The sequence below is a fragment of the Dermacentor silvarum genome, chromosome 4 (assembly GCF_013339745.2).
Source record: "Dermacentor silvarum isolate Dsil-2018 chromosome 4, BIME_Dsil_1.4, whole genome shotgun sequence".
Classification (NCBI taxonomy): Eukaryota; Metazoa; Arthropoda; class Arachnida; order Ixodida; family Ixodidae; genus Dermacentor; species Dermacentor silvarum.
The window spans coordinates 47,640,081-47,667,415 of NC_051157.2; the positions used below are offsets into that span (position 1 = coordinate 47,640,081).

Below are 27,335 nucleotides of genomic sequence, written 5' to 3' on the forward strand. Positions count from 1 at the left end.
TTTACCGCGTCTTTAATTAACTAATGCTCCGTACCTATGTAACATCATGGCGCATGCGACTTCTCTTCTCGAGGAAGTGTTGGTTAATCAGGCCGAGTAGTCTGGTATACATAGTGACCACTGATAGATGGCGTGTGAGTACACTAGATTAGTGCTACGAGAACAATAATGCAGAAAATATATGCTCTATATGGTTTTATAAACGTGTAAAGCGAGTGAACGCCACTACAACTGTGAACGAACAACGTACCAACCATGTGGCTGATTTTTGTAAAATTTTATTTTGCGGATAGCTATCACGCTTGAATGAAAGCAAGGTAAGGCACCGGTGAGTGAAACACTATTTAACATTTGAACTTTGTTTTACGCGAAGCCGAATTCTTTGTTCACTCCGGAGAGGCAGTTTTTCACCGCTGTGTTGGTTGGCTCTTGGTCTTCTTCCTGTAGAAGAAAAAAAGTTGAAGTTGGGGTTGCAGCCGGAGTTGAAGTGAAATAGCTATACATGCGGGTAACAAATCCCCCAAGACAGTCACATCTACATTTTTTTGCTCACCTTAAGTTCGCTAAGAAATTCTTCGTACTGAAATGCAAAGAATACAGTGATTGTAGAACGATTTGAAAACGTATTCTGTGTGCTAGCATCAGAAACAGACGCACGCGCGATCAGATCTTAGGAGATTCTGGTGTGTTACCGTTGAAATAACGTGATGGATATAATATAAGAGCCTACAGTTTACAATGGCCGGCTCATTACGACAACGCACGGCTCAATGACGAGCTGCAAGGTGCAGGGAGTTTTATGTACATATTTAAATTTCGAACCATTGTTTTCCTCATGCCAGGCATTTTGTAGTAGGTATCGTAGCTCGGTAGGTGGGCATGTAGGCTCTCGTTGAGCATCTTTCAATCGAAAAAGAAGTTATGCGATCGGACGTTCGTGTTGGAATATACGTGAAGCGAAGCTCTGGTGACACTGGTAATTAAATGCCATACAACCAAATGCGATGCGCATGACTGTGCTTATTTTTTTATCTTACGCAACGTGTAATATCATGTGATATTTAGCACTGCTTAAGTTACAACTTTAACCTCATGCAATGTTTATATGTGCCGAAATGCAAGATATGCCGAAATGCAAACAAAATCAGGAGGAGTGCACAGTGCGATATGTCGACGCAGCGTTGTCACGGGGACGAAAGCGATGTATGATGCTTGCCGAAGGAACAATGGTGACGAGCGGCGTATGGGGGCACAGAACGGTACGACACACATCTAAATACTAAAAGTGCGCACACGTTCGAAATTTTGAATACGAACCGAAGTCTCCATACTAGTGGATTCGTATCCGATTTGAGTATTCAGTATTCGAAGTTGGTCGAATATTCGTTTTTCTTCTAACCTAAGCAATGGCAACATCTACTGGTGTCTACACGGCGGAAGACAGGTTCAAGTGCTTACTATATCCGAATGTTTATGCTGCAGGGGAGCCGCCGTTGCTTCGCAGGGACGCCAGCTGCTGAGCAAACGCACGGAGATATAGCCATAACTTATGCACAATAATTTCCAGTCGTTCAACACGGTATCCTCGCCTTAAGGCAGCTTAATATTGTTTTATCGATTTAGACAAAACAGCTTGTTATGTGAACACTCTCACCACGTTGATATTCCTTTAAAACGATGCGCGGTGCTATAGCATTACACTTTACTCCTTCAGCGAACGAAGCGTTTTAGGTACTGTTCATATCTTTCGTTAGTGTAACTGTGATGGTGCGCCAGATACGACCAGCTTTCAGCTGTTTCTCAATTACAAGCTCCTGATCAGTTGACCCGGCCGTCCAGTTCTGAACGATATCCCATGTTTCAAGTGACGTAAATGGCCCATCATTTTTTATTAGAAAGCAGATTTCATACAGATTTTATATCTCACCGTGCTACGAAGGCACTTTTAACTTTTCTGCGAAGTACTTTGCTTCTGTACGTTGCATTTAATGTGTGTGTGTGTTGAGTGTCCTGTGTGTATCATTTCATTCAGCATCGCATTCACCTGGAGTAGCATGGTGTGCCGTCAGGCAAATCTATCCCATTTTCAGTCTAAACGCTTCCCGATCCCATCCTTCCCTGGTGGTATACATTCGGCTTTGTGATTCCGCATATACAATATTGAACCGCCTTCAGGATTGGCACAGATTGTAACGGAACATTTTGTGACGCTTTTTTCGTTGTCGTAGCTTTGCTGCTGTCGTCACTACGACACATGCTCGCGTCACACATGCGATTATAGTCGCCTCACGGAAATATTTTGGTTCATCTGGTAGCGCTTTGCAGGACCCAAAACGATAACGGTAGCCAACTGCCTACAAAATGCTTTGCAAAACATGCGAAGCAAATTTGCTGCATTGTTACTTGAGCGCTTTTAATTTTTTTTTCGGGAGGTTGTGCCTTCACCAATTACACTCCCTTAACTCCCTAAGTGTTTGTTACGGTATCCAGCATAGTGCACTGATTATTTGTTCTTGGCCAATTTCGCTCCTAAGTGCAACGGGATTTCAGCAAATTTGCGTACCATGACAGTTCCCGACTGCCGGTTGGCCTTGCACATCAAATCAACAACTTCGCGAAGCTGTAGGCCTGGAATGCGGTTTAGAATGGCATTGGCCTCAGCTTTTACCTAGGAAGAGAAAGAAAATGAGGAAGCAGTGCAATCCCGAGATTATCATTTATCGATATCAGGCCATATAAGGCAGCTGCATTGGCAGACAGAGCGAACTGGTGCCATATTTAAATTGGCAAGCAAGACGAAAAACAGGTTTGAAAGGCAAGACATTGTTATCCGGCTTAAGGCCTGACGTTGAGATCTTCGATTTGGACGTCCTGCCCCTCTCAATGCACGCGCGAATTTGACTGGTTATGGGTGTGCATCACAAAGGTAACAACAGGAAAAAAAGGAGTCCTACGATCGCTGACCATGTCTCCTTTTGTCCCTGTTGTTACCTCTGCGCAGTAGTCCCTCACCAAGTAGCCCAAGCAATCACTTGGTGAGCTCACCACCTTCACCCTTACATATGGTTACTAAATAGAAAAAAAAAAACCTCAGTGGTGTGGTTGATGAAATCCCTCAAACAGTAGGTAAGTTAATTCTACAGAGAGCGAAGGTCAACGTATTCAACGTTCCAAAACTATACAACTGGACTATAAGGGACACGGAACTGACTGACTGAACTGGAGTGCTGCGGAATAATTTTGGATAGCGCGCACTGCCGCCTTAAAAGCGCTTCTTGGATATTTGAGAGTAGAGGAGAATTACGTATAATCTTTTAGTGCACAAATAAGTATGTATGTTAGATTACATTATCTCTTCACAACTATGCGAATACTCCTGACCATCCAAGGTGGTGTCACAGCTGCACCTCGTAACGTTTTGGAACTTACATGAAAAAAAAAGAAGAAAAAAATGCATGAGCTGGAATGGTACTTAAATAGCAACGCGTTTCGCCACTTGAATTCACGTCTCAATACTGCGTTTGCCCAGGTGAAAATGTACAGAATAAAAACGGCTAGTCAAAATAAAAATTCTGCGTTTTCTTATTTAAATTTACAACTGCTGCCTTGTTACGAATGCTAAGAGACTCAACTACTGCGCACGCGTACTGTAACGTCGTTATTGTCAACTATAGTGCTATGCATATCAGCTATGCTGACATGCATAGCGATATGCATAGCATAGCATATGCATAGCAGTTACATGCATATCAGCTATGCTGATATGCATGTAACTGCTATGCTTAGCAGCTGCACACAGCAAAAACACCCTAACCCACAAAGATTTGCTAGTCAAGCGAGTCTTCAGGCGGATAAAGCAAATAAGAATCGCACAGCCTAATTCGTCTCAGTTTATGGCCGCGTGATTGAGTGTGACGTACAAAAGTAGCAAAAGTGCAAGCTTACGCCATCCGGCATCGACTTCATTGCGCAGCGGAACATCGCTTCGAGGTGGGCTCCCGGGTAAACTGCGGTAGACGTGAACACATTTTCCACACACCGACAATTCTTCATTCACCTCGCTCTGTGGTCCGTGACAGCGAAAACTAAACGCCAATGTATTTCTCCGCAAAGTTCGGGAATTAATATCTAGAAACTGGTGTCATCGTGAGAATTCGTTCCAAGTGGATCTGCCTTGCGAACTCCACGGCTATAACTTGTGAATTGCAATATGGCCCATAATTATTTAGTTAAATTTTAGTTAATTAGTCGATTATGCATTTCAATTTTTTTTGCGCAAGTAATTTCCGCCTCTTCGAGTAGACCAGTTCATGGACTAGAATTGTGCTATCTGCCACAGGTAACTTTTAAAACTTTTTGAAACTGTTCGATGAAACATCCTGTATACCACCTGTTTCTTTTATTTTTAATTCGAACACATTTTTTTATATTGCCTGGGATAGAGTTGTTCCGCCTTTATACGTGATATAAGATAGAGTATACGATCAATGTTTTGCCACGATATAAAAAAATTTAAGGCAGTAGAGGAAGCCATCGAATAGAGTGTGCTGCACCATCAAGAGGTGTGTGCATTTGAGAGATACGTTAGATGACATAATATGTATAGGTTTTACCTCATGATTTATTGTTTTATTAGCTAGAAAAGATGTGGGCGCTCACTGGCGCTACCTTGTGGGTCAAAATTCGTGCCATATATACACGACCTATTTGGGATGATGCACCAACGACGAAATCTGGTGGAAGAGGGAAAGAAAACTTCGCTTTAAGAAGTTACGTGTCTCGATGGTGAGATTCAACCAGAATCTCTCAGCGCAGCATCCCGACGCTCTGTGCACATTAGGGCACAGATGCATGCATGACAGAACAGCAACCTCACTACTCGTTTTGCCTCGTAAAAGCTAGCGCTTCGAGATAGCACGTAGCAACGCTTTGTTTCCCTCGAGCAAGAGATTGCCAGTTTCCTCCATCTCTCTCGTGGCAGATGTAACGCTTTGAATCGTTATGCCATTACGGAGCGTTAGCCAGCGCACTATCTTCGGGATCGGGTTGCAGAGTCAGAGTGAAGTCCTCTGCTCACGCAGCTTCGCACATAAGCGTTGTTCTCGCAAATGTCGCGTAGTGCAGTTAAGTTATGCGATATCCCATGTTGCAGACAATGTACCGCATTTTTTTTTTGCGCAGAAAGCCGATGTCCATTAACATTTTCTTCTCTATAGTCTGCCGAGTTCCTCCTAATGTGTTTATGTCAAGGTAATGTACCCTGAAACCATCACTAAATATCGATACTATCTCCAGACAGTATAACTGATTGATATAGAACTACAAACCATATTTTCGGCCACATAACCTTAACTGAACGTGCATTTGCGACTCCCGTGGAACCGTTTTCTTCTCTAATCAAATCAGAGCTACCCGAATCATTAAAAAGCGACGTGAACAAGTAACAATGCGTGCTGAACAACCTATACGGTATACACGGAGTGATACGCGCATCACGTCTTTTTCCATTTCCCCGAGCTGTTTGGAATATAACGACATTGCTGGCTCATGATCCGGAGGTACTCACCGCATGGGTCGTACGCGCACACATATTGGCGAAGAAACCTCCATGGTCCTGAGCAAAGGCAGAACAACGCCAGCAGCAAAGCACACGGACGTGGCGTGGACCGCATGCTTGCTGTCTCGGCAGGATTGCCAGAAGTTAGGTTTGAGTCCCGCAACTACCAGACCCGCAGGCATACTAAACCTTTAAGTATGGCATGCTATCTAGTTTTACTTTCTTTTAATAATCCGCCGCCACTTGCCCTCCCTCCACCCCCCGTCGCAACCCCGCCATTTCCTGCCGTCTAATGGCCGCAACTGCTAGTTCAGATCAGGTCGCCCCGCCGTAGCCTTTTGCTTTTGCTTGTTCATCTGTAAAACGTAAGAGGACACTGCTGCGAAATCCATGCCTTATTTCCTTCTTTCTTTCACGATTAATGACCTTCCGCAGCGTGTTGCCCTGGAACAACTTTTTGTTACTCGTGGCTGAAAAAATACTGCCGATGAGATCGTCAGGATAGACATTTTTTTTTTCTTGTGGCCGGCTGGGTAAACAGCTCGTTAGTGATATTAGATAAAGAAATGAGGACATAGCTTTGCACAGGGCAAGGCAAGCAAACACAAAAACTGATTTTCCCGCACATTAGTTTCGAGCATTTACTTTTGTTTCGTTAACCTAGGCAGTAATTAGGGTTAGTTGGTCTGTCCTATAGATGGTAAATTGAGTAGCGCTAAAAAGGCAATAAAGGACATCGGAGCGAAAACGCATGGCGCCGTGTGTTGTCGTTCTGGTAACCGTCCTTGCACATTTAGCACTACTCATGAGTTACCCAATTTTGTTTCGTTTTTCCGAGCACACAGTGCACGAAGTGTGTTCATTAAATGGTTACGGCTGCAGTGCACATGAATTCGTTCCAACGCAGTGTCAACGTTGTTGATTATCTTCTACAATTCTAACCATGGTAGTTTGCAAAAAAATATATTGAGGTGAGAGTACAAGTTAGTGAATCGCCTGGAAGTTATTATTCGGGTAAGCCATGGCAAACAGAAGCTGGAACGGGACAATACTTATATATTGTGCAAGTATCCAGAAATTACCCACCGACCTCGATCGGATCTGCCTGGAGCATCGCCCACTTTCGCGTTATATATTGCTGTTGTATATAGTTGCACAATATGCCGGGTGATAATTTTGTAGTTTTACGGAATTTTTAAAAATCGCCTGTCGCAGATAGCATAATTCTTGTCGTTGAGCTGGATTGTTCGAAGAGGCGGACATTACTAGCAGCTACATCGAAACACATATTCAACTAATTGACGAACTTGACTAATTACCTTTTTAATTAATTACTTTACGGCACATATTGCAATTTACGAATTGTAGCCGGTGAGCTTGAAAGATGCATCCACTTGAAATGAATTTCCAGGATGACACCGACTTCGAGATATAATTTCTCAAATCCTGGTAGGAAATACATGGGCGTTCCAGTTACTTTTGTGCTTCAATGCATAAAAGAGCGTTTTGTTAAAAAGGCAAGTGGGCTAAAAGTGCATTTTACGGCGAGTTTGATGGCGCATATCTCCAAACAAGTGTCATTCTGGAGAGAGACTTCATGGCGCATCGGAACATCGCTTCGAGGTGGACACCCGGGTAAACGGCAGCAGGCGTGAAGAAAACGTATAACACAAAATGTTCCCCCTTAATTTAGCTCCTTCTATATGAATATTATGAAGGCGAGTGAGTTATTATCATGGAGCTTACAAAACAGCGGGCTCGTCATTTTGCTGAAAAGGTATAAACGACACCTAGCTCTACGTTGAGGTCATCGGGGCGCAAGAGAGCTTTGTATTTAAGTGTTCTTCAAGTTCATTTCGGTGAACGCACATACCGTAAGCTGTGAAAGCATACGTTAAAGCGCGCGTAGAACTCTCAACCGGTTGAACGCTAAATTTAGTGAGAAACACTAAAGAAGTTTAGGCTGATGAAGTATTCCTTCAAAATTTTGTTTTTGTTAAGGTTGGCTAACACAAGAGAAAATGAGGCGAAACTTTAATTTTCTGAATTTTGCGGCCGAAACACTATAGCGCCGGTAGGTCAGTGTGACGTCATAGATTTTAATGAACGTTCTCCTATTTGGGCCACTTGGATGCGGTAAGCGTCCTCGAAACTGTGAAATCTTAATCTTTGGCTTCTTCAGAATACAATATAGTCTATCTTCAGCGATAAAAATAATGAGCTAGTCCCGAGCAGGCGTCGTCAAAATCCACGACGTCGCAGTGAGCAGGTGCGTGAACTTCAAGGCGGTGTGGCCACCATAAATACCCACGAATGTAAAATGGAGCAAAGCAGCCGCAGTAGCGTATTTGGTAAAGCGCTCCACGCGTAATAGGCAAGATGCGGGTTCGGCTCCCAACTGCGGCAAGTAGTCTTTTCGTACACTTTCAATTGCTTTTTTCCGCATTACTCGAGCATTTCAATTAAACGTAACAATTAATTTCCTGTATGCTTTCACTGGCTTCGTTATCTGCTTTGTAATCTGACCGTAACTAACGAAAAATCGAGTCCCTCGGTAGCCCTTACTCTTCACACCTCTGCAATAGTGTTTTTCCGTTCGCCTGAGTGGCTGCAGGCATATCTTTTAGGTTTAAATATTGGCGATAGTCTTACGTATGCGCAAATTGCCTTTATTTTTGTTTCCAGCCGTAACATATTAAGAGATTGTCGTTCTATTTGTTTAGCAAGATAGAATACTGGGCAAGTTGGTATGCGTTCATGAATGGTAGTGCGAGAGGACACATACAGAAGAAGGGAGACGACACATGTGCTTTTACTAACAACTGAAGTTTTTATTGACAGAAAGATGTTCTTCTGTAACCACACCGAATTTTTCGAACGCCTTAGATGCATACTATTCTGTAGTCCCCAAGACATTTACACCTCGGTCGCTTCATGTGGGTTCGAGGCTACAAAGGTTTAGTCCTAAATTAATATTCTGATGCACTCGCTGTATCATGCCATCATGGTCTTGTAATCCATATTGTACCAACGCCTGTGGTACTTATCGCGGCGCGATTGCCAAAATTTTCAACTGCCAATAACGTTGCCAAATCTTCATTATCTTCTACCGGTTTCCAGCATTTAAACTTTCCTTGGAACAACAGAACACGATGCGGCGATTAGGCTCGGCCTACCCGTCCCCACGTGGGAGCGGCCCGCAGCTCTGCCCTAGGGCAGGGCTTCTCAGGACCTATTTAATAAAGTTCTTTGTCTGTTTGTCTGTTGGAACAACAGATGGTGCACCCCTAAAAAGTCTGAAGTATCGACTATACCTGACTATCTCTAGCATCACATTAAAACACATGTCTCTCTATACCCGAGTACGTTGCCGGGTCCACTAACTCAACTTTGCCTTCGCAGGTCTCGTGTGGCTCCACCACCTTTATATTGTTTCTCCAATGAGAAAGAATCTCTTGAACATTTATTCTCAGCATGTCGCCGTTTTACTGGTCATAGGAAAATAATTTTAGAGGAACATTTTCGAAAGCTTGGCGAGAATTTAACTCTTACGGGGGTCCTTGCCTTTGGTGCTACCGATTTGGGTTTTCACCACAGGAACGTTTGCGATGCCATGTTCAATTTTATGTTCGGGACAAGAATTGCGTGCTAAACTATTTTTTTTTCTTGTTCTCATTTTTTATTTACTGCAATATTTAGTTATTATGCACTTCTCACCTCAATCAATAATTTTTAATTTCACAATTGCCAGTTATTAATTTCGTGTCAGTTTACTTATCATGAATTCCTCTCTAAGCCTAACAACAAAAAAGAACTGTTCAGATTCCTTCGGTATAGAAAGTTCATACCGACATCAGCGAATACTACATCCATAATTCTTTCACCACGCGAGATATCTGCTTCATTAGAATTCATAGGAAAGGGATTAGCACAACGCTTAACATCACGTTTGTCGAATGGACAATTAAGACCTCCCATCGTGGATGACTTTGTGGAAGTCACAGTGTCGGAGCTTTCCAATATCGTTAGATCTTTGCCTGCCTCAGCACCAGGTCCTGATGGCATTTCCAATGCCATGCTAAAAATTTTGTTTGCAATGTCTCCTGAGGAACTTCTAAACACAGTGAATTATTCTCTAAAAAATGCTTGGATTCCTCAAGAATGGAGGACAGCCAAAATAATTCCGCTACTTAAAAAACAAGAAGCTGGCTACAATCTTGACAATATTCGACCTATTTCTCTTACCTCAAATATAGTAAAACTTATTGAAAGAGTTCTATATGATCGCATGATGGACCATATATCTAAAAATTCGTTACTGAACCCAAGTCAAATAGGTTTCCGACCTGGTCTCTCTATTTGGTCTTTCTATCCAACTTGCGCGAAATAGAAAAGAATTGAGTGCTTTAGTGACTCTTGACGTGGCGAAAGCTTATGACAGTGTCGAGTACCCACTACTACTGGACAGATTACAGTCCTAAAATTTTAAGAGATATATAACGACATGGATTCTTGCATTTTTAAAAAACTGAAAATTTTATTGTTTTCAAAACGGCGTTTCTTCAACAAAATTCGATCAGACAAGAGGGGTGCCCCAGGGGGCTGTTCTGTCTCCTGTCCTATTTAACCTGTTGATGAGTTCATTTCCACTGAGCCGGGAAGTTCATATCTATGTCTATGCAGACGACATCGCATTTTTCGCGACAGCAAGAGACATCAATTCCCTTTACCTGTCCTTGCAAACGTACCTAAGTATGCTAGAGACGTGGCTTCACACTCTTCACCTGTCTCTAAACGTAAACAAAAGTGCAGTCCTTGTCTTTCCGCTTTCCGGGCCGATACATTTATCATTAGTATATGATCAGAGAACAATTCCACAAGTAGAGTCGCTTAAGTACCTGGGTATAACATATGATGAAAAACTTAGCTGGCGTTATCACATAGAAAATATTGCAACGAAAGGGACACGAGCTGTAGGTTTATTACGTAGAATCAGTAACCGGCGTTCTGGTATGCGAAGTGACACATTAATTATGATCTACCGTATGTATGTACGACCGATTCTAGAATTTGGATGTGTTTTGTTTTCCGGAGGTGCAAAATATAAAATAAGACCACTTGTACTTTTAGAGAGAGAAGCTCTTCGAATATGTTTAGGCCTGCCTAAATTCGTTGCTAATAATGTGTTATACCAGGAAGCGCGCTTACCTTCTCTTCACACGAGATTCTGTATGCTTACGGTTCAAACCTACTTAAGGGCTTATGAATCTCCTCTTAGACGTACAGAATATATATTTATTAGTGAAACAAATTCATTTTTTGAGATCACGTGGCCTCGGTTACATACCCCACAGGTTGTATCTGTGCAGGCACAATTAGCACCTTTAAATGTTCGCATTAGGGAAATCATTCCGTTTGATAGGTCCACATTGTCCTTTAAAATAGAATCTGCGGATATCTTCCCCAATAACGCAAAACTGCTGCCACCAACATATTTGAATGCCCTTTTGCAAGATTATTTGGCCCATTTCCCAATAAATGTAATAGCGACTGATGCTTCCTCGTGTGAAGAGAAGGCAGGCGTGGTAATATACTCACCATCCCTCGATTGGTCTTTTTCACTTCGCCTGCCAGATTACACATCAGTTTTTCAGGCCGAACTTCTGGCAATAATTCTTGCATTGCGAAAGTTACCGCTACATGTTACAAAAGTTATTATTGTCACAGATTCCCTTTCTGTATGCACCGCGCTTAACGCATCTACAAATTTGACAGCTTTAAACACGTTTTATACATTAGCTCCTCCCCACTTAAAGTTAGTTCATTTAGTACGGGTACCAGGCCACCGAGACATCCAACTTAATGAAATAGCTGATTCTTTAGCACGAGCTTCTTTAAAGGGTCCGGCGATATCTGTGCTACCGGCAACTGCGTATATCACTGCAGCAGATATAGGCAGTTTTCTTTGACTGAAGACAAGAAAAGCCTCGCATTAGCTAAATCAACAAACTTTATACATCTAAATTATTCTTGGAATCGACAGTGGTGTCCTAACAGGCAATTCGAAGTAACATTTACAAGACTGCGTTGCCGTATTCCACAACTAAATTTTTACTTGCACAGATGTGGTCTGGCGGCATCACCATTATGCTACCTCTGCAATGAACCAGAATATATCGATCACTTTTTATTATCGTGTCGGCGGTTTTCTAATCATCGACAACGATGTTTAGAAATCCCACTTCGTAATCTAGGACTGCCGTTAAGCAGTTCAGTTTTACTCTCACTTGGAGCCACGGTGTTAGGCCACGGGAATGTTTGCCGAGCCATTTATGATTTTCTGTGGGACACAAAAAGATTGCCTTGTTAATATTTTCCCATTTTTACGTGATTGATTTAATTATCCTTCAATAAATTATAGATTTAGCAAATTCAAAAATAAAGTCACGAAACCACAATTATATTATTATTATTATTATTATTATTATTATTATTATTATTATTATTATTATTATTATTATTATTATTATTATTATTATTATTATTAAAAATCTACGCATTTCCTTTGCTGTATTTAATTTATCATTAAATTCATATTACTATTCCTATTCAGACAAGGCTGACTAACTTAGTATAGACTACTTAATTCTTTTATTATTGCTTTATTTCTCATTTTCAATTTGTCATTTATTTTCATTCTTGTACTTACGTATTTATAAATTAATTTATTTTAAATTTCAATCATAATACCACCCGGTTCGTGGCCTATCCCCCTCAGTGGGTTGTGCCAAGTGTTGAGGAATAATAATAATAATAATAATAATAATAATAATAATAATAATAATAATAATAATAATAATAATAATAATAATAATAATAATAATAATAATAATAATAATAATAATAATAATATTAATAATCATCATCATCATTTGTCAGGACGTAGATGTACATATTTAGGCCGATAGTATTGCATATTTCACGTCTACCAGTCGATCAGTGTTTCTTGCCGTCTAGTCATGTAGCAGTTTTATCTCTGACATCACAATCAGTGATGTTTTCCTTGCAATGGTTTCAGCAGCTTTTCTTTTCTTTTTCCACAACCTGTTTTTTTTTTTTTTCAACAGCCTATTATTTAGTGTTATTGGAAAGCTGATAATACAGCAGCTTGTCATTCTTGGAAATCTTGTTTTCAACCGAGCTCTAATGATGTCGAGCGGCTATTCGAGCAGTTATTTTAATGACAATTATACCAATCTTGAGTTTAAAACTGATCCTAATTGTCCGTGATAGTTGGCTGTTTATTTTTCACTTGTCACTACACAGGTATTTTACCTAATTGTACCGAAATAAATATTCCTGCTGCATATATACGTGCTTCTGCGTTTGAATATTCGATATTTGAATCCACATTCGATAGTTAACATTCGTATTTGATTCGTATTCGAAAAAAAGTCGATATTCACCCACCTCTAGCGAAAAAGGTTTTGATAAAGTGACGTTTCGGCCGTGGGCGAAAACACTCACCGCACGGATCATAAGCGCCCACATACTGGTGAAGAAGTCTCCATGGGCCAGCGAAAAACCAGATCAGCGCCAGGAGCAAAGCGCATGGCCGTTGCGTTGTCTTCATGCTCTGTGGCTCAGCAGGACTGCCGGAACATGGGTTTGAATCTCGCATTTAGGGAACCAGGAAGCGTGCTAAACCTCGAAGTATGGCATGCCCTCTGTATTTTTCTTTTTCTTTCGACAGTCGACCGCACATTTCCCCTCACTAGTTCCTTGTCTCTAATGGCGGCAACTGCAAAACAGACCAGCTCGTCCCACTGTGGCCTTTTGTAGAAAATAAGAAAATATTACAGGGGAAACGGTACTTAATTGCTCTTATTCCACCCTAATGGCTCTCCGGAGTATGTTGCCTTTGAGTAATTGTTTTTCTTACTCGCAGCTGACAAAATTCCCGACCAATTCATCGGCATGCACATTTTCTTTCTTGAGGTCCGCTGGGTAAATAGCTCGTTATTGATATTAGATTAAAAAAAAGTACACATCTTCGCGCACGGCAAGCAAAGCGAGAACACAAACCAATTTTCCCGAAGAACCGTTCAAGAACGACCTGGCGGTCGATTTTTTTTTTTTATGGGTTGCCATCTCGAAATCGATCCATGTAGAGATTTGCGAGGGTCTCTGGGCGCCCTTCGTCACCAACACTGCTTTGGTGAGATAGTGGAACATCCACCGCTGTTGTTGGAGGCCGACGAGTGCTGCCGCCGTGACCTACCGATGACATAAATACAAGCGCACTTCCGGCCTGTTGCTCGGCATCTGCGGGCTCGAGTCCCAGATGCGTGTAAGGACACCCACCTATTGGGAAGTTTGCAGCATGGTACCGCCAGATTCCCCTTTTTTTTTTTGGAATGAAGTGTTTTCATTAAAAAGTTACGGCGACAGTGCACACGAATGTGCACTAACACGGTGACAAGTTTGCCGATTACTTCCGGCACTTGTATTCAGGATAGTTCGCGAGAACCATCTTGAGATGAAAGTACAGGTTGGAGGAGTGCCGATGAATTATCTCTCTTGTACGTTGTTCTGCCGCTAACCAAAAATTAACCATCGACCTCGATAGGATGTGCGTGGAACACCACCCAGTTAACACTTTGGCTCTCCTTAATGCGTATTTTCGTTCCAGTAATCACGCCCAAACACGAACGCTATACTCCGAGATACACAACTTCAGGCTCTATATCAAGTACGCTACAACATTGAGGATGTGTAGACTGAAATGAAGACTGTGCCAATCCGCGCCGTGCAGAGAGTAGGAGCGAAACTCTGGGGCGTCGTGTGCACTGGGGTGTATGTGTATACCCAGCCACGAAGTATACATTATACAGCACGAAGGAGCAATACTGTGAGGGAAGCGCACGTAACACTGTTGCATCAAAGCTATTAGTGAGATTATTATAGAAGCGCTCGAAAACGTTATATGCGTGTCTTCGCGGTGTCATGAAAGAAGCAGGTGGTTAGACGAGCTCATATTTAGGAGAAATGGGGTCGGGAGGTTGACGTAGCGGTGATCAGCCCGCAAATTACGAAATATATGGGTTAATTAGGGGCTATGTGAAAAATGCTAAACCTTCGTTTTATGCCTGCTATAAGGCGTTCATGACACGCTTGTAATGTTTCCCCGCTTTCCTGAGGGAATAAAAAGCGGCAGCAATATTATATTTAGAGTGAGTATGCACCATGAGGGTGACGTGTACGGCAAGCTTGAAGGGCGTAGGTCCTTTATGTACTTCGAAAATAATTATTGAATAATAATTATCTCCCTCTTTACAAGATTTATACGACGCGCGTATTTGGTTTCCCCGTTTTTCTATGTGAACTAACGAGACACGCTGTTTACGTTTCGTTCAGATAGGAATCGTATATGTTGTAATTTACGAGAAAACGTTTAAACTGTATAGGTTATTTATAGCATTTGTAGAAAGTTGCTTGTAGAAGTGCCTTCAGAGCTTCACAAGTTCATCTTATTCAATTCGCGTAGGAAGTTTGCACAGTGTCCTGAAAGAGCTCAACATGCCTTGAAGTTGACAGTTCTAAGAAGTAAAGGGCATGTTATGGTTGATGTATGCACCAAGTTTCACGACCATCACCTACTTACAGGCTTAGAAAAAAAAAATCCTTAACAAGCGTTCGAAAGCGTTGTACTGCGTTATTCGCAATATTTCGCAGAGTCCGAAGAGAACTGTGCGTGACGCTCAGTTCAAATTCAGTGAATTTTGCGACATGTTAGAAGTGATGTTTTGAGAAATTTTAACGTTTTAGGCTTATAATAATTATGATTATTGAAAATATTTACCGAATACTCGTCTTCTGCTTTTTTTTTTTTTTTTTTTTTTTTTGGCGCGTTCCACGAGCTTCGTGTAGGTTCTTCCGGTGTCCTCGGTGAACTTTGTTTACATTTTGTAAGAATGTCGGGCAGAATATCGGGGATATGTGGGCAAAGTTAGAAGCCTGTGGAGTAATTACGGCCTTCGCAGTAAATTACGTATGCAAGCGCTCCAGTGCGATAAAATTGTGTTTTATGAACAGTGAAGAATTTAATCGGCTGTGCCGGAATTAAGAACTATAACAGCCGCTGAAATAAAATTTCGGTATAAAGGGATGAACATTATATGGCTGATGTGCATGCATAGTTAACTGCGTGAGTGTGAAGTACGGACTTTGCTAAAACTACTTTAAGCAGGTGTTCGAAGGTTGTTGTATGCGGCCAACGTTTCAAAAGCTTCAGTCATATGCGGGCAACGTTCTAAAGTGTGCAAAATAGCCAGCAATTCGCCGTGGAATTGGGCTGATTATGCAGGGCTATATACATAAATCTTCTGTAATTTTTTAGCGCACTTTGGCAAAACGGTAGGTAATGCTAATTGGGTCACATGAGTGCCTACATTTGCCACATCTGTACAACTTTCGCTACATTAAAGCAGGCATGCTATACCGTACGTATACGAGTACTTCACAGTTTTGTGACATGTTTTCGCTGCATAAAACTCTTGGTGGCCGCTTCGACTGCAACTGAATTGACCATTGACAATGCTGCAAGCGAAGTCTACTTTCTTCAGATTTTCCAGTCTTCGGGGGCCGGCGACATCTGAGCGAGGAAAAGAGAATCGTGATCTCCACCAACCTAATTTTCTTAAACATGTATTCAAGAAACGAAACCAGCACGCTATGCGCAGAGAGCTGTATCAGTTCCTGTGGGACCTCAGCTTGGTGACGTCAGACTGGTACCGGTAGAGGTTAAGAAAATGACGCTTACGGAACATTGTGAAACCTGCATGTACATTTTACAGCGTTGCGTGACGCCCGGATAAAGCACTGCATTTCGAGGTGCTATCAAACAGGAGTTGAGTTTCTCCGGCGTGCTCTACAGTCGTTCCCGAACTTCCGCCAGAGGCACCTGCAGCGCCTATGGGGCTCGGTGAGCGCCGGGCGGAACCGCTGCCCTAGGCGAGAGCGCCCTGGGTGACATGACTCGGGGCCCACCCCGTCCCATGCCCGGACGCATGGGCGGTTGGCCGCCGATGGGCAGCGGCTGATTCGGTGGGATTCCCAGCCGCTGGCGTATGTCGCGGACGCGCTTCACCTCGGGGTCACTGCACGCGCGCCGCAGAGATGTTTTAGGGAACTTTGTCACTCACGTGGGCACAGAAGAACGCTATAGCAGTGCAGTGAAGCCTGCTGTGCGAATCCATTTCCTAGTCTTCAACGCTGTAGCTACATCCAATACAGAGAATAAGAGTGTTTAGTTTAATTTATTTGGTTCCTTAGACGGTGTCTAAGTGGAGCTTGGAGTTAAAAGACTAAATTTCAATTGCCATGGTGAGGTGTCGACCCCATCACTGATCTACAGGCGAAATAGTTACATCTTACATTGAACACATACATCAGCTCGCGCAAACCGCGCACAATATCGTGAAAGGTGCTACGCAACCCGCCGTGGTGGCTTAGCAGCTATGGCATTGCGCTGTTACATGCACGAGATCGGGGGATCAAATCCCGGCCGCGGTGGCCACATTTCGACGGGGGCGAAATGCAACACCCTTGTCCCGTGCATTGGGGGCACGTTAAATATCCCCTGGGGGTCAAAATCAATCCGGAGTCAATAATTAATTATTCGGGAGTCAAATTTCGCAGCCATGAGTCATCCTTCGTGTCGAAATTTACATGCGGCATGAACTGAGACAAAATTGAATCCAGAACCCTCGCCTAAAACGAGTAGCTGAACCGAAAATTCGCGAAAGGCAGCATTGTAATAAAAGCAGGACAGTTTTTGACCGTCGTTTCTTAACGCTTTAATCGACTTCTGCCATTATCTAAAATGTGCGAAAGTATAATTTACAAGCTGAATTGTTACTACGACAGCATTTACAACCTCGAAAAACTGGTGTGCAGTGTGCACTTTGTAACTGGACGCTTTAACCACTCCGCAATCGCGTAGCGTCGACGCTTGGTAAACTTTTCCGTGCCACCAGGTGAGGGTGCCCTATAGTCGGATACAACTTAAGTCTGCAGTGAAGCCCGCCCGCGCCCTCAAAAGCGCCAGTCACTGTTCCTCTGCGAGGCTGCAAATATCTCGCACTTCAAACTTTCCCTGTTACCTAAATAAGGTGGTAAGCACAAAAATAAAATTATAAGCGCGTAGTTTTGTACGTTTTCACTAGTCTATTATAGTGGAACGTATAAGTACGTCAAGTACAGTCGTATAAAGTACGACGCCATTTTGAAAAGGTCGCATGACGCCGTATTTGTCTGCTTCTGTGACTGGCTGGCGGAGCAACACAACCCCGCGCGATCCGTGTGCCTTTAGTGTCAACTGCTGTTGTTTTAAGTTGTATTCTACTATAAAGAGGGTACAGCGTGCATTGAACACGCTGCACCCTCGGCACCGGGCACGTTGTAAGCTTTCAATACTTTATTATTTATTTTATTTATTTTATTTATTTTATTTATTTTATTTATTTATTTATTTATTTATTTTTATTATTTTTATTATTTTTAAGGGGGGGGGATGTTCCTGTCTGAAGCGCCGTTCTGTCTTCGTCCCGTCTGAAGCGCTGTTCGATTAACTTGTAAGAATGCAACAGTTTCCTGTTGCGTGGGTCATTTCCTATAGTGTCAATTTTGGCCCGTCGCTGCGGAAATCCTCTAGTTATCGCGTTAATCTTGAAATGAGCGGCACGCGCCCTATAGCGCTAGCGTGTAAAAAAATTCTGCCACGTAAGAGAGGTTGGTCTTGCCCGCTGAAGTAGCCCGCTTAAATAACTGTGAACAATTTTGTATAGCGAAACGCGGCATCGAAGCAAGCAATCGACACGATCGTATACCATGAGCAACCCCCCCCCCCCCCCCCCCCCCCAGCTCCCCCCTTAGATACAGGTAGTAAAAAAAAGAAAAAAAGAAACACCCTTACGCTAACACCGTTTGTGAGGACCCATGCCAGCCAATTGGAATATATCGGCAAAGGTATGGCAGCAAACGGAAAGGATAACTAGAAGAAATCGTCAGGCAAGACACAGGAAAAGAAACAGGGAGGGTGCTGCAGCACCCTTCCTGTTCCTTCCTGTACCATGTACCACGTACGAAGTATCATGTACCAACTGGCCCACCAAGCCACCCTTGGTAATATATCGAACTTCTTAATAATGAAGGCTGCCGGCCAACGCCAAACAGCGCTGCCGAACAGAAAAATTTCTAAATTTGGCCCCCGTTGATGATGTGATCCTAAAACTGAATGACGCCAGTAATTAAAAAAAATTAAACACCCGCAAGAAGAAAACAAAATAACGAGTGTACACTTACAGCGTTTCGGGCACATACTCTCGCAGGCGGTCATGCTCCCACCGCGCAAGGTCTAAATCAGAATAGTCGTCCTGGAAGCTGCAAATGAGCGGCAAAGCACAGCGTGAGCACGTGCATAAATGAGAATATGGGTTTTTGTTTTCACAACATAAATACAGGGTATATACCGTGGGAGATAACCACTGCCATGGATCGTTTGCTTACCAGAGTACTTCCATGAGGTCCCTGCAGCGTGAAAATTCGCGTCTGTTAGTCGCTGGCGTGGATTCAATAAATCCTCTTCCTAACGAAGGGATGTGCCGTACATGTAATACATAATGTGCATTTCATACTAAGAAGTGCGAGCCGGGTTTTATTATAACGCTCATGAGGATAAAAGCGTATTTAGTGACATAATAAGAACTAAAAAATAAACTACGTTCGGCCCTTTGCTGAAGTGAAAGGCACAGAATTAGTTAGCCGTATCCTGGAGGAGTTAATTAGAATGCACAAGGTTGCTTAAGCTCTTAGTGATTAGTGGTTTGTAGTGATAAGTAATTAGCGATAAATTAGTGATCGTTTGTTAGTTAGTCGACTATACATTTCGATTTATCTTGCAAATAACGCTTGCCTGTATTAGCAATACAGCTCAAGGGTCAGAATTGTGCTATCTGCCACACGTGATTTTTAAAAATTACTTAAGGTCTTCGCAGAAACACCCGGTATAGTTCCGAAACACTCTCGGCGAACCTAACTTGTATATATGGTCCAAACGGAGATTGAAGCCATGCTTTTAAGCCTGTGATTTCAATAAGTCGGCTTCCTGCCGCGCACTATACATACTGGCATTTAGGGCAAATACTTTAGATTCCTTTAAAATAAAAGTTGGTATGAATAAATTGCTTGTCTGTTCGGCAACACATTATCTACGATGGTGAATACCACAAATTATTTTAATCAAAGGTAAATCGCCAACTTTTCGGTGATGTAGAGAACGTGGTTCTGTTTGCGAAACTGAAGTCAGTCAATGCTCAAGGCATGTACAATTGGCATGTCATACCGCTGGTTATAAGATATTCATCCACAGCTACAGCACTTTCCTTTCAACTCCGTCCCCCAAGCATAATTTCACAGGATAGGAGTAGGTTTTGCACTTATATGAATAGCACGGGATCGCGCAGTAATGAGTGACTCTGGACGCTCTAACGTATACGCCGACCTAGTTTTTTTATTATTATTGTTGTCTGTTCAGGTAGTTTCTTTTTGTGTGTGTGTGTGTTTATTGATATAAATTTTCACGGCATTCTTATTCGTCCATGAAAAGTACTTACGGTTTTTGGAAAGGATTACTTTCAAACTTCCTGCATTGCAAGAGCATAGCGGTTGTATAGAGGACGCCGACATGAACTGGTAGTTATAAGCATTCTCTATAGTGGCATACTTACTGGAACCGTCCATCGCTGTCGTGAGAACGAACGTACATTAAACACAAACCGAAAAGAAATGAAAGAAGAAAAAACGCTTTCTCAGTTTGTGCAAGAAAGTTTGGCGAGTAATCAAAACTTACGGGTCATTTTTCGGCCGTCTGTAGAACAAAAAGCACGACAGCTTTTGCCATGTCTCGCAAGAAAGTGTTAACCAAAATCAAGAGTCGACAGGGATAGCACGTCTAAACGGTGACGTCCAGTAAACCCGACACGAAATTGCAGCTAATGGCCGTTCGCGCCGCGCGAGCCACCACCTGCGTCTTTGGTGACCCACAGTGGACTAACAAGGTATGTGTCGGGCTAGAGCCAACGTTTCGGCAAATTAACTTCGTTGAAATTTTGGCTCCAGCCCGGGACGTTCCTTGATATACGAGTTGCTGAACACTGCGGGTCTCCACCTTCCTGTTAACCTCTGCCTTGCTTGGACACCTTCTTCTTTGAGTCAATGAACAGTCGTATTTGTACTGTCGAAGAATCAGTACATTACTTTCTTTGCTGAGAGTTTTATCCCCTTCAGGCGTAGTGTGTCCGCCAGTATAGTGCATCAAAAGAAATAAAAGCACTGATAAAAACAATTCTTTGTAAAGGTGTGCCGTAAACATCTTTAAACACTTAAGATCGGACCTGTGCTGCAAGCTTAAATAATATTTTTAAGGTATTTTAATAAAACGAGTTGGAAGGTGTTTGCTCTCGGTATATAAGCCATCATGGAGAAGGTTCCCTTTTTAAAAATAATTTTCGCATTGATTTACGTCGAGTATTTATTTCCAGATGCTGGACTAGTTGCTTTCCAAGTGCGCCAGACATGTAATAGGTAATTTTCTCATATTAGATGCTCGTGCAGAGAGTTCTCGCATAGAGCTCACATGACAAAGAATTGGAAATTCTTAATATAATCTGCAGCAGTACGCTTTTCATGATTCTGAAGAACGAAAAAGAAAATGTGGCGAATCTAAATTTTCAGGGGACTTAAATAACTGGATAATGAAAGCGTTACCGCAAGTCCACATATTATGGTGCCGCTGTCATAAGGAGAAGGAAGCTAAATCTAGCGCAATGCTTGTTTCGAGTGCATTAACTATACACATTGCATAAAGATCTAGGAAAACTCAAATAGAGGCACTTACCTCCACTTGTATGGACCAGCGGGCATATTGGAAGCGGCACTGTGATGGAAAGTAGTGCGTCAGTGCGTTCACAAAACCCGACATAAGTGATTGTCTGTACCTGGGCGCGTAGCTTACGCTCAGACCCGACGTCTTATCATCCACAGGGCTGGCGCTGGTTTTGAGAAATAAAAGAAGAAAAAAAGTCTATAATGTTTCTTCTTTTTATAGAGAATGTGAGCGATCAATGACGCGTAATCGATTTCATTTTAAAAATATTTGGCACAGCAAACTGATACTTTGATAACACGCCTGAAGAAGCTCGGAGAAAGTCTAGGGATTGTAGGAACGGAACCGGGGCGCCGTTTGACTGTTCAACGGTGAAACAATGCGCGCGCGCCGTGTTTCGACCATAGCCTATAGTTTCGCATAACAGCGACGGACCATTAACTTCCTGCTAATCCAACACGGCTTATTAGAATCACCGCACCTGCCGCGTTTATGTTTTTTCTGCACGAAACAAAGAAGTAATGTCGCCAACCACGGCATTAAAATAATCAAACACAAAACGCTACCGCTGTACGGCCCGACGGCCACGTGCGCCGACGGCGTCCATAGCCTCTCTCTCACCTATGCGAGAGCGTTCTCGGGATAGCGCCCCTCGCCCACGGAGAAAGAAGCTTTGAGCCTTCGCCTTCACTCTTGGTTACGAACAGTTTGCCAAGCTGACCGCTATTTACGTAGCGATGTAATTAAACGTGTTGTTGTTCGTTGTGTCCCCTCGACCTTGTCTGTACCCTCTCCTCTGCTGGTAAAGCTCCAGACCACTGAGCGAGCGCTACCCTTGTAGGGACTCGAGTACCTGTTTCCACGGCGGCAATCAATCTGCGGTTTGAACGGCACAGTCATACATAGCTCGCGCTTCTATCTACGGAACACTCTGTAAGCAATTTGAGCGTAGCCGGTATGGGAATGTCGCTGTCGTGTGTCTTTAGAAGTAATATCACCACAGTGGCCGACAGGCCGTGTCCTTAACTTCTAAACAGAAGACGCATCCGGTGATGCGAGAGCCATTATATAGCTTATTGATGCTATACTGCGCGCGTAAGAGAGGAATATTTCCTATAAAAACAGCAGCTCTCAAGCTGATATCGCCACTAAAAAATATAAAAAATAATAAAAATAAAGTTATTACAGCTTGTAAAAAAATATTAGGAACTCGCGCGACGCGAGCCGCCATGCACCTGCCTCTTTGGTGACCCACAGTGGTCTAACAGGGTATGTCTCGGGCTAGAGCCGACGTTACGGCAAATAACATAAGGCCTTCCTTATACCCCTCTCTCTCTTGCCTACCGCCTTCTTTAACCATATATCCTGCAACGCGGTTTTCGCATCTGTGCTTACAAACAATTGAGGCGTAATAGGTTATTTGTGAATATGGGGCCCTTGGTGTCGGCGAAGTCACGCCGTCAACTGCGGCGCTTGAGTGCCGCCTTTTTAAGATGACTAGGTCACAGCGGTAAACATGGAACTGTTGGGTTGCGTGGCACAAAACTGCACTAAGAAGGAAGACGAGCAGCAGCAAGCATGCGGCAGCGTAAATGACTGTACATAACAGAGCCATGCGTGGTGTCCGCAATGGTTAAAGACGCTTAATTAACCGCTTCAGGCCCCGCTTCCGTATATGCCAAGAGCAAACGCAAATTAAGCACTTACACGGACTCCTCGACCTCAACTCCCTCGTACATGTAGTCGTCCATTCGCATCAGATACTTGGCGAGCTTAAGGTTGATCACTATTGTGGCCGAGAAAAATAAGCTGACGAGCCACAGGGCGAACCACACACCGTTCTGTAAGAAAACAAAAGATGGATCACTGCCGAAGAAGTAGAAGAAAGTCAGCAGAAGTTCCTAAACGTGTCAGGATGGAACTTTACCCCCACAAGGATGCGTATTTTAACTCCAATCAGTACACATCTTAGGGCTGAGCATGGTGTCCCGCGCGCACAGGCAACATGAACACATGACTGCGGACACTCGCTGTCAAAACGCTGACGTGATGAAGAGCGGCAGCAGCAGCAAATTGCCCTTTGTGCTGCCTCTCGGTTCAACGCGAATTTAGCGGCGAGAACACAGTGCCCACGAAGCCATCAGCCCTCGGCGCGAATAGACTCCGTACCTACCGCAGATCGCTTTCAAGGCCCGCCCTGCCACGCTCAGCCGCGCCTTACGCAGCCGCCGCCGGAGTACAAGACGTCGCGTTTCCTCCCTTGCGCGCACGAAATCGAGCCAATAACCTTCTTGGCTCACCCTCACAGGCCCCCTTTCGCTATTCAAGGAAGCATACAATAAATTTCAAACTTCAAAAAGCAACGTTGGCATCCCATATTGTGGGTAAGTTGCCTTAAATAATGAAAGTAAGTGAGTCGAAAGCTTTGACCATTACAACAATAATAAAGAAGAAGAAACCTTGTGCCAATCAGCCGAACAGGCAAGAAGCGTGGAGGAAAATATGATCGCGCACCATACGCTTGCACGCACTCCTGCCAATTTCAACATGTCTTATATTTGCGGAGCTATTAGAACACATCTGGCCTTTGCGCCACGAAACGTCACACATGAAACAAGTGCGAGTACTTGGACAATCGGATGTTTGTCTTTGTCTAATAAGCGCAGACCCATTAGTCTTTCATCGCTTGGTTTAGGCTGGTAATACAACTATAGCCGCCGCGCGACCTGCATTTGCAGTATACGGAACGACAGCTTTAGCGCTCACCAGGTTCGCGAGTATTGCGTAGCAGAAGACGTCGAAGCTCCTCTTGTAGAGCGTGGCGATTCGTAGGCAGCTACTGACATGGCTGTAGAACTGTATGGAATGCACAGGGAATGTAACACAGATTCGCTCGCGTTCGTATTAGAGGGGCATCGTGGCACCCACGTTCCAGTGCTTGAAATACCGAGAACCTCGGTTAGAAAAAAAAAAAAAGAAAGAATGGAGATATATTCTTACGCGATCAGTCAACTTCTGTATGGTACTTAGATGGTCGCCCACTCTGGCAAGGATGAAACTGTAGTGGTTCTGTGCAAGAAGCACGCGCATATGTTTCAGAACAAAGGTGCATAATAGTTGCGATTCAGAATGACGAGCTTTTCGAGGCTACGCAAATCTGCTATCCGCTTACTTCGACACAAAAAATAAAGCAACAGTCCTACCCTGGTGCAAACCTCCTCGATCGCCTAATTATCATGCCTGTCTCCTCCAATAAGCCATAAAACGCTTTTTTCTTCAATAAAGTTTTATTCATTCATTGACGAAGTTAACTTACCAAAGCATCTCGAGCGCTGTGAGGTACGACTAATTATAATAGAGGCTTCAGTATAATTTTGACCCCATTTTGTTCGCTTAACGCGCAACTAAATTTAACAGAACCATTTTTTTTACGTTAAACGTCTTTCAGTTCGGTCTGCATTAGGCGGTCGCTTGCTAAAACCGCATGTAACAAAACCATGTTATAATATTATCGCTTATGTCTTTGCACTCGTACTGCACACGCGCCTTACTTTGATATCGTTGTGTAGAGAAAAAAAAAAGCCATTGCTCGATCAAACATGCCTTACCTGCATTGAGGGCGCCGTTTTCACGTCGCGCATGACGTAATTGGAGCTAAATTTAGCCTCTCGCTCGGTGTTTAGAGAAGCCTATAGCGTGGCAGTACCTTATTTTTTGTCGATCCGAGCGGGAGCTTGCGACAGCTCATTCTGCCATAGTGGGTATAATTCACCGAGCTCAAATTGGTGCTCACAATAAATTTAAGACCAACTATTGTGTAATTTCTTCCAAGATTTTGATGGTTGCTCGGCCATGGCGCCTCCGCGTTCGACGCGTGAAGTCCAGAAATAGCGGAGATGCGAATTCGCACCCACCACATTTGACCATGGAGGGCCCACTACGAATATTACAAGATTAGACAGTAAAGGACCCCCACTAGCTGTTAAGCTAGTGAGGGTCATAAGTTAATCATATAAAGTTAAGCAATTAAGCTTTGTAACGCGTGAGGTAATGTCACTTCCGTATTTTGTTACGTCAATTCCGTACTCTAGTCCCCATACACCTGTAGCAGCACTCACAAGACGTTTCACGTAGCCCCCTGCGGCTTCATCTCCAACACAGCCTACCCAATTTTTAATTACTCCGCCGCCATTGGAATGCGGTTGTTGTAGCAAGCAACTGAATCCGCAACCTCGCGTTCAGCAACACAACACCATAGCCGCTGAGCCAACGCGGCGGGTCCGAAAATCAGACAATACGAGCGCACGAGTTGTCTGTTTCTTTACTACGCCCGTCTGCATTGGCTGTGATGTGCAATGACAGTATGGATTACCGACAAGCCCGTCGCGATATCTCGATAATGCACGGTTAATAATGGGCTAAATAAAGCGCGCATATTGCGCTGCAGTCGTCGGAAAAGCGCTAACATGCTCCTAGTCGCAAGTGCGGGTTGTCTTCATATCCGCCGTGATAAAGATAACGATCGACGAAGTACACTTGGTTGGGCCAGTTGGCGAAGCATAGCTGTTGGAAGAGAGGCGCAAGGTGACACAAATACAGAGAGAACAACAAATGAGACGAACGCCGCGACGAACGCTCTTATCTATCCTACTCTGTGTATGGTCAACAGTGGTCCAACAGAGAATGTCGCTGAAGCCAATATTTGGACAAAGGGATTTCGCCGATTTCCTCCACGGCATGCAACTGCTTTTCTTAGCAGCGCTTATCTATAGGCATGTAGCTCACTCTCCTCCACCCACAATAAGGGGACGAGAAAGAGACTTACCATACATATATCTTACCATACTCTATAGGCTATGGTAATCACGGAAGTAGAAGTCTCCAAAATTTGGCAGCTTCACCCTTGACAACAATAGCAAGGTCTACATAGTGCTGTGCTCGGACACCTTGGACAGTGCCCTTACTAAATGTTGGTGCGACATGACGGCGCGACGCAGCACGCAAGGCGATCTCACCCGTGCAGAAGGAACATCACCCTGCCAGGCATCATATGACAACGCTGGCGTGATGAAGGGTGTCGTCAGTGGCGTTGCAGGCGTTGCACCAAAATGGTGCACGAGACCGACCGCCAGCGTTAGACAGCGCTCAGTGAAGTATTAGATAACACGGACTTGACGTTTACTGCCCCATTCCGCTCAGAGCAGTGCATACACACAGGAAAGCTGGTGTGCTTATATAGTGGCGTGCGCACAACGCTCCTGCCACCAGCGAAAGGAAAGAACGCATCCCTGGCTCCGCCACCATGATTCCCACCCTTATCGAGAAGTACAAGATTTTCATTTCAAAGCCGTACAATTTACTTAATTTGCAGGAATCCCCTTGAGAAATGTGATGTCAATCCGAGCATTTTTTGACATGTCCGTACTCTTTGTGACGTCGGCCATTGATGGTACGTGGACTTCGCTTCGTCTTTTTTTTTTTTTTTTTTTGCCGCCAAACACACTCCGCATCTTTGGAGGCCCGTACGTGAGTGGCGCTTGCGCCGTCGAGCGGAACAGCGCGACAACGGAGGCGCCGACAGAATTTTTGCGTCTCCAGCGTCCGTGTAATTGCTATCGGGGACGGAGGTGTATTGCACTGAGGGTGGAGGAGTTTAGTTATGATGGCGAAGGAACAAGTAGGGGGGTTCTGCTGTACATTCGGCCAAAAGTAGGGAATGTTAAAAACAGAGAAAGATCTACACGTGTAAGCAGGTGCGGTAAGTCCGGTATAGGCCTTTTTTTACCCAGTAAACAGTAAATAAGATAATGTGCGGTGTCAATTCGCGCCTCT

The 27,335-nt window shown here is 43.6% G+C and overlaps 1 protein-coding gene across 1 annotated transcript; it reads right to left on the bottom strand.

Moving 5' to 3' along the window:
• Positions 1–295: 295 nt before the first annotated feature.
• Positions 296–21,662, bottom strand: LOC119448592 (uncharacterized). Its single transcript, XM_049665549.1, has 8 exons — positions 21,616–21,662; positions 21,516–21,554; positions 18,923–19,000; positions 13,085–13,209; positions 3,946–4,007; positions 2,564–2,668; positions 554–580; positions 296–441 (listed from the first exon to the last, which is right to left on the bottom strand). The coding sequence occupies exons 2-8, from the start codon at positions 21,539–21,541 to the stop codon at positions 364–366; spliced, it is 501 nt and encodes a 166-aa protein (XP_049521506.1). The 5' UTR covers positions 21,542–21,554; positions 21,616–21,662; the 3' UTR covers positions 296–363.
• Between the last annotated feature and the right edge of the window lie 5,673 nt (positions 21,663–27,335).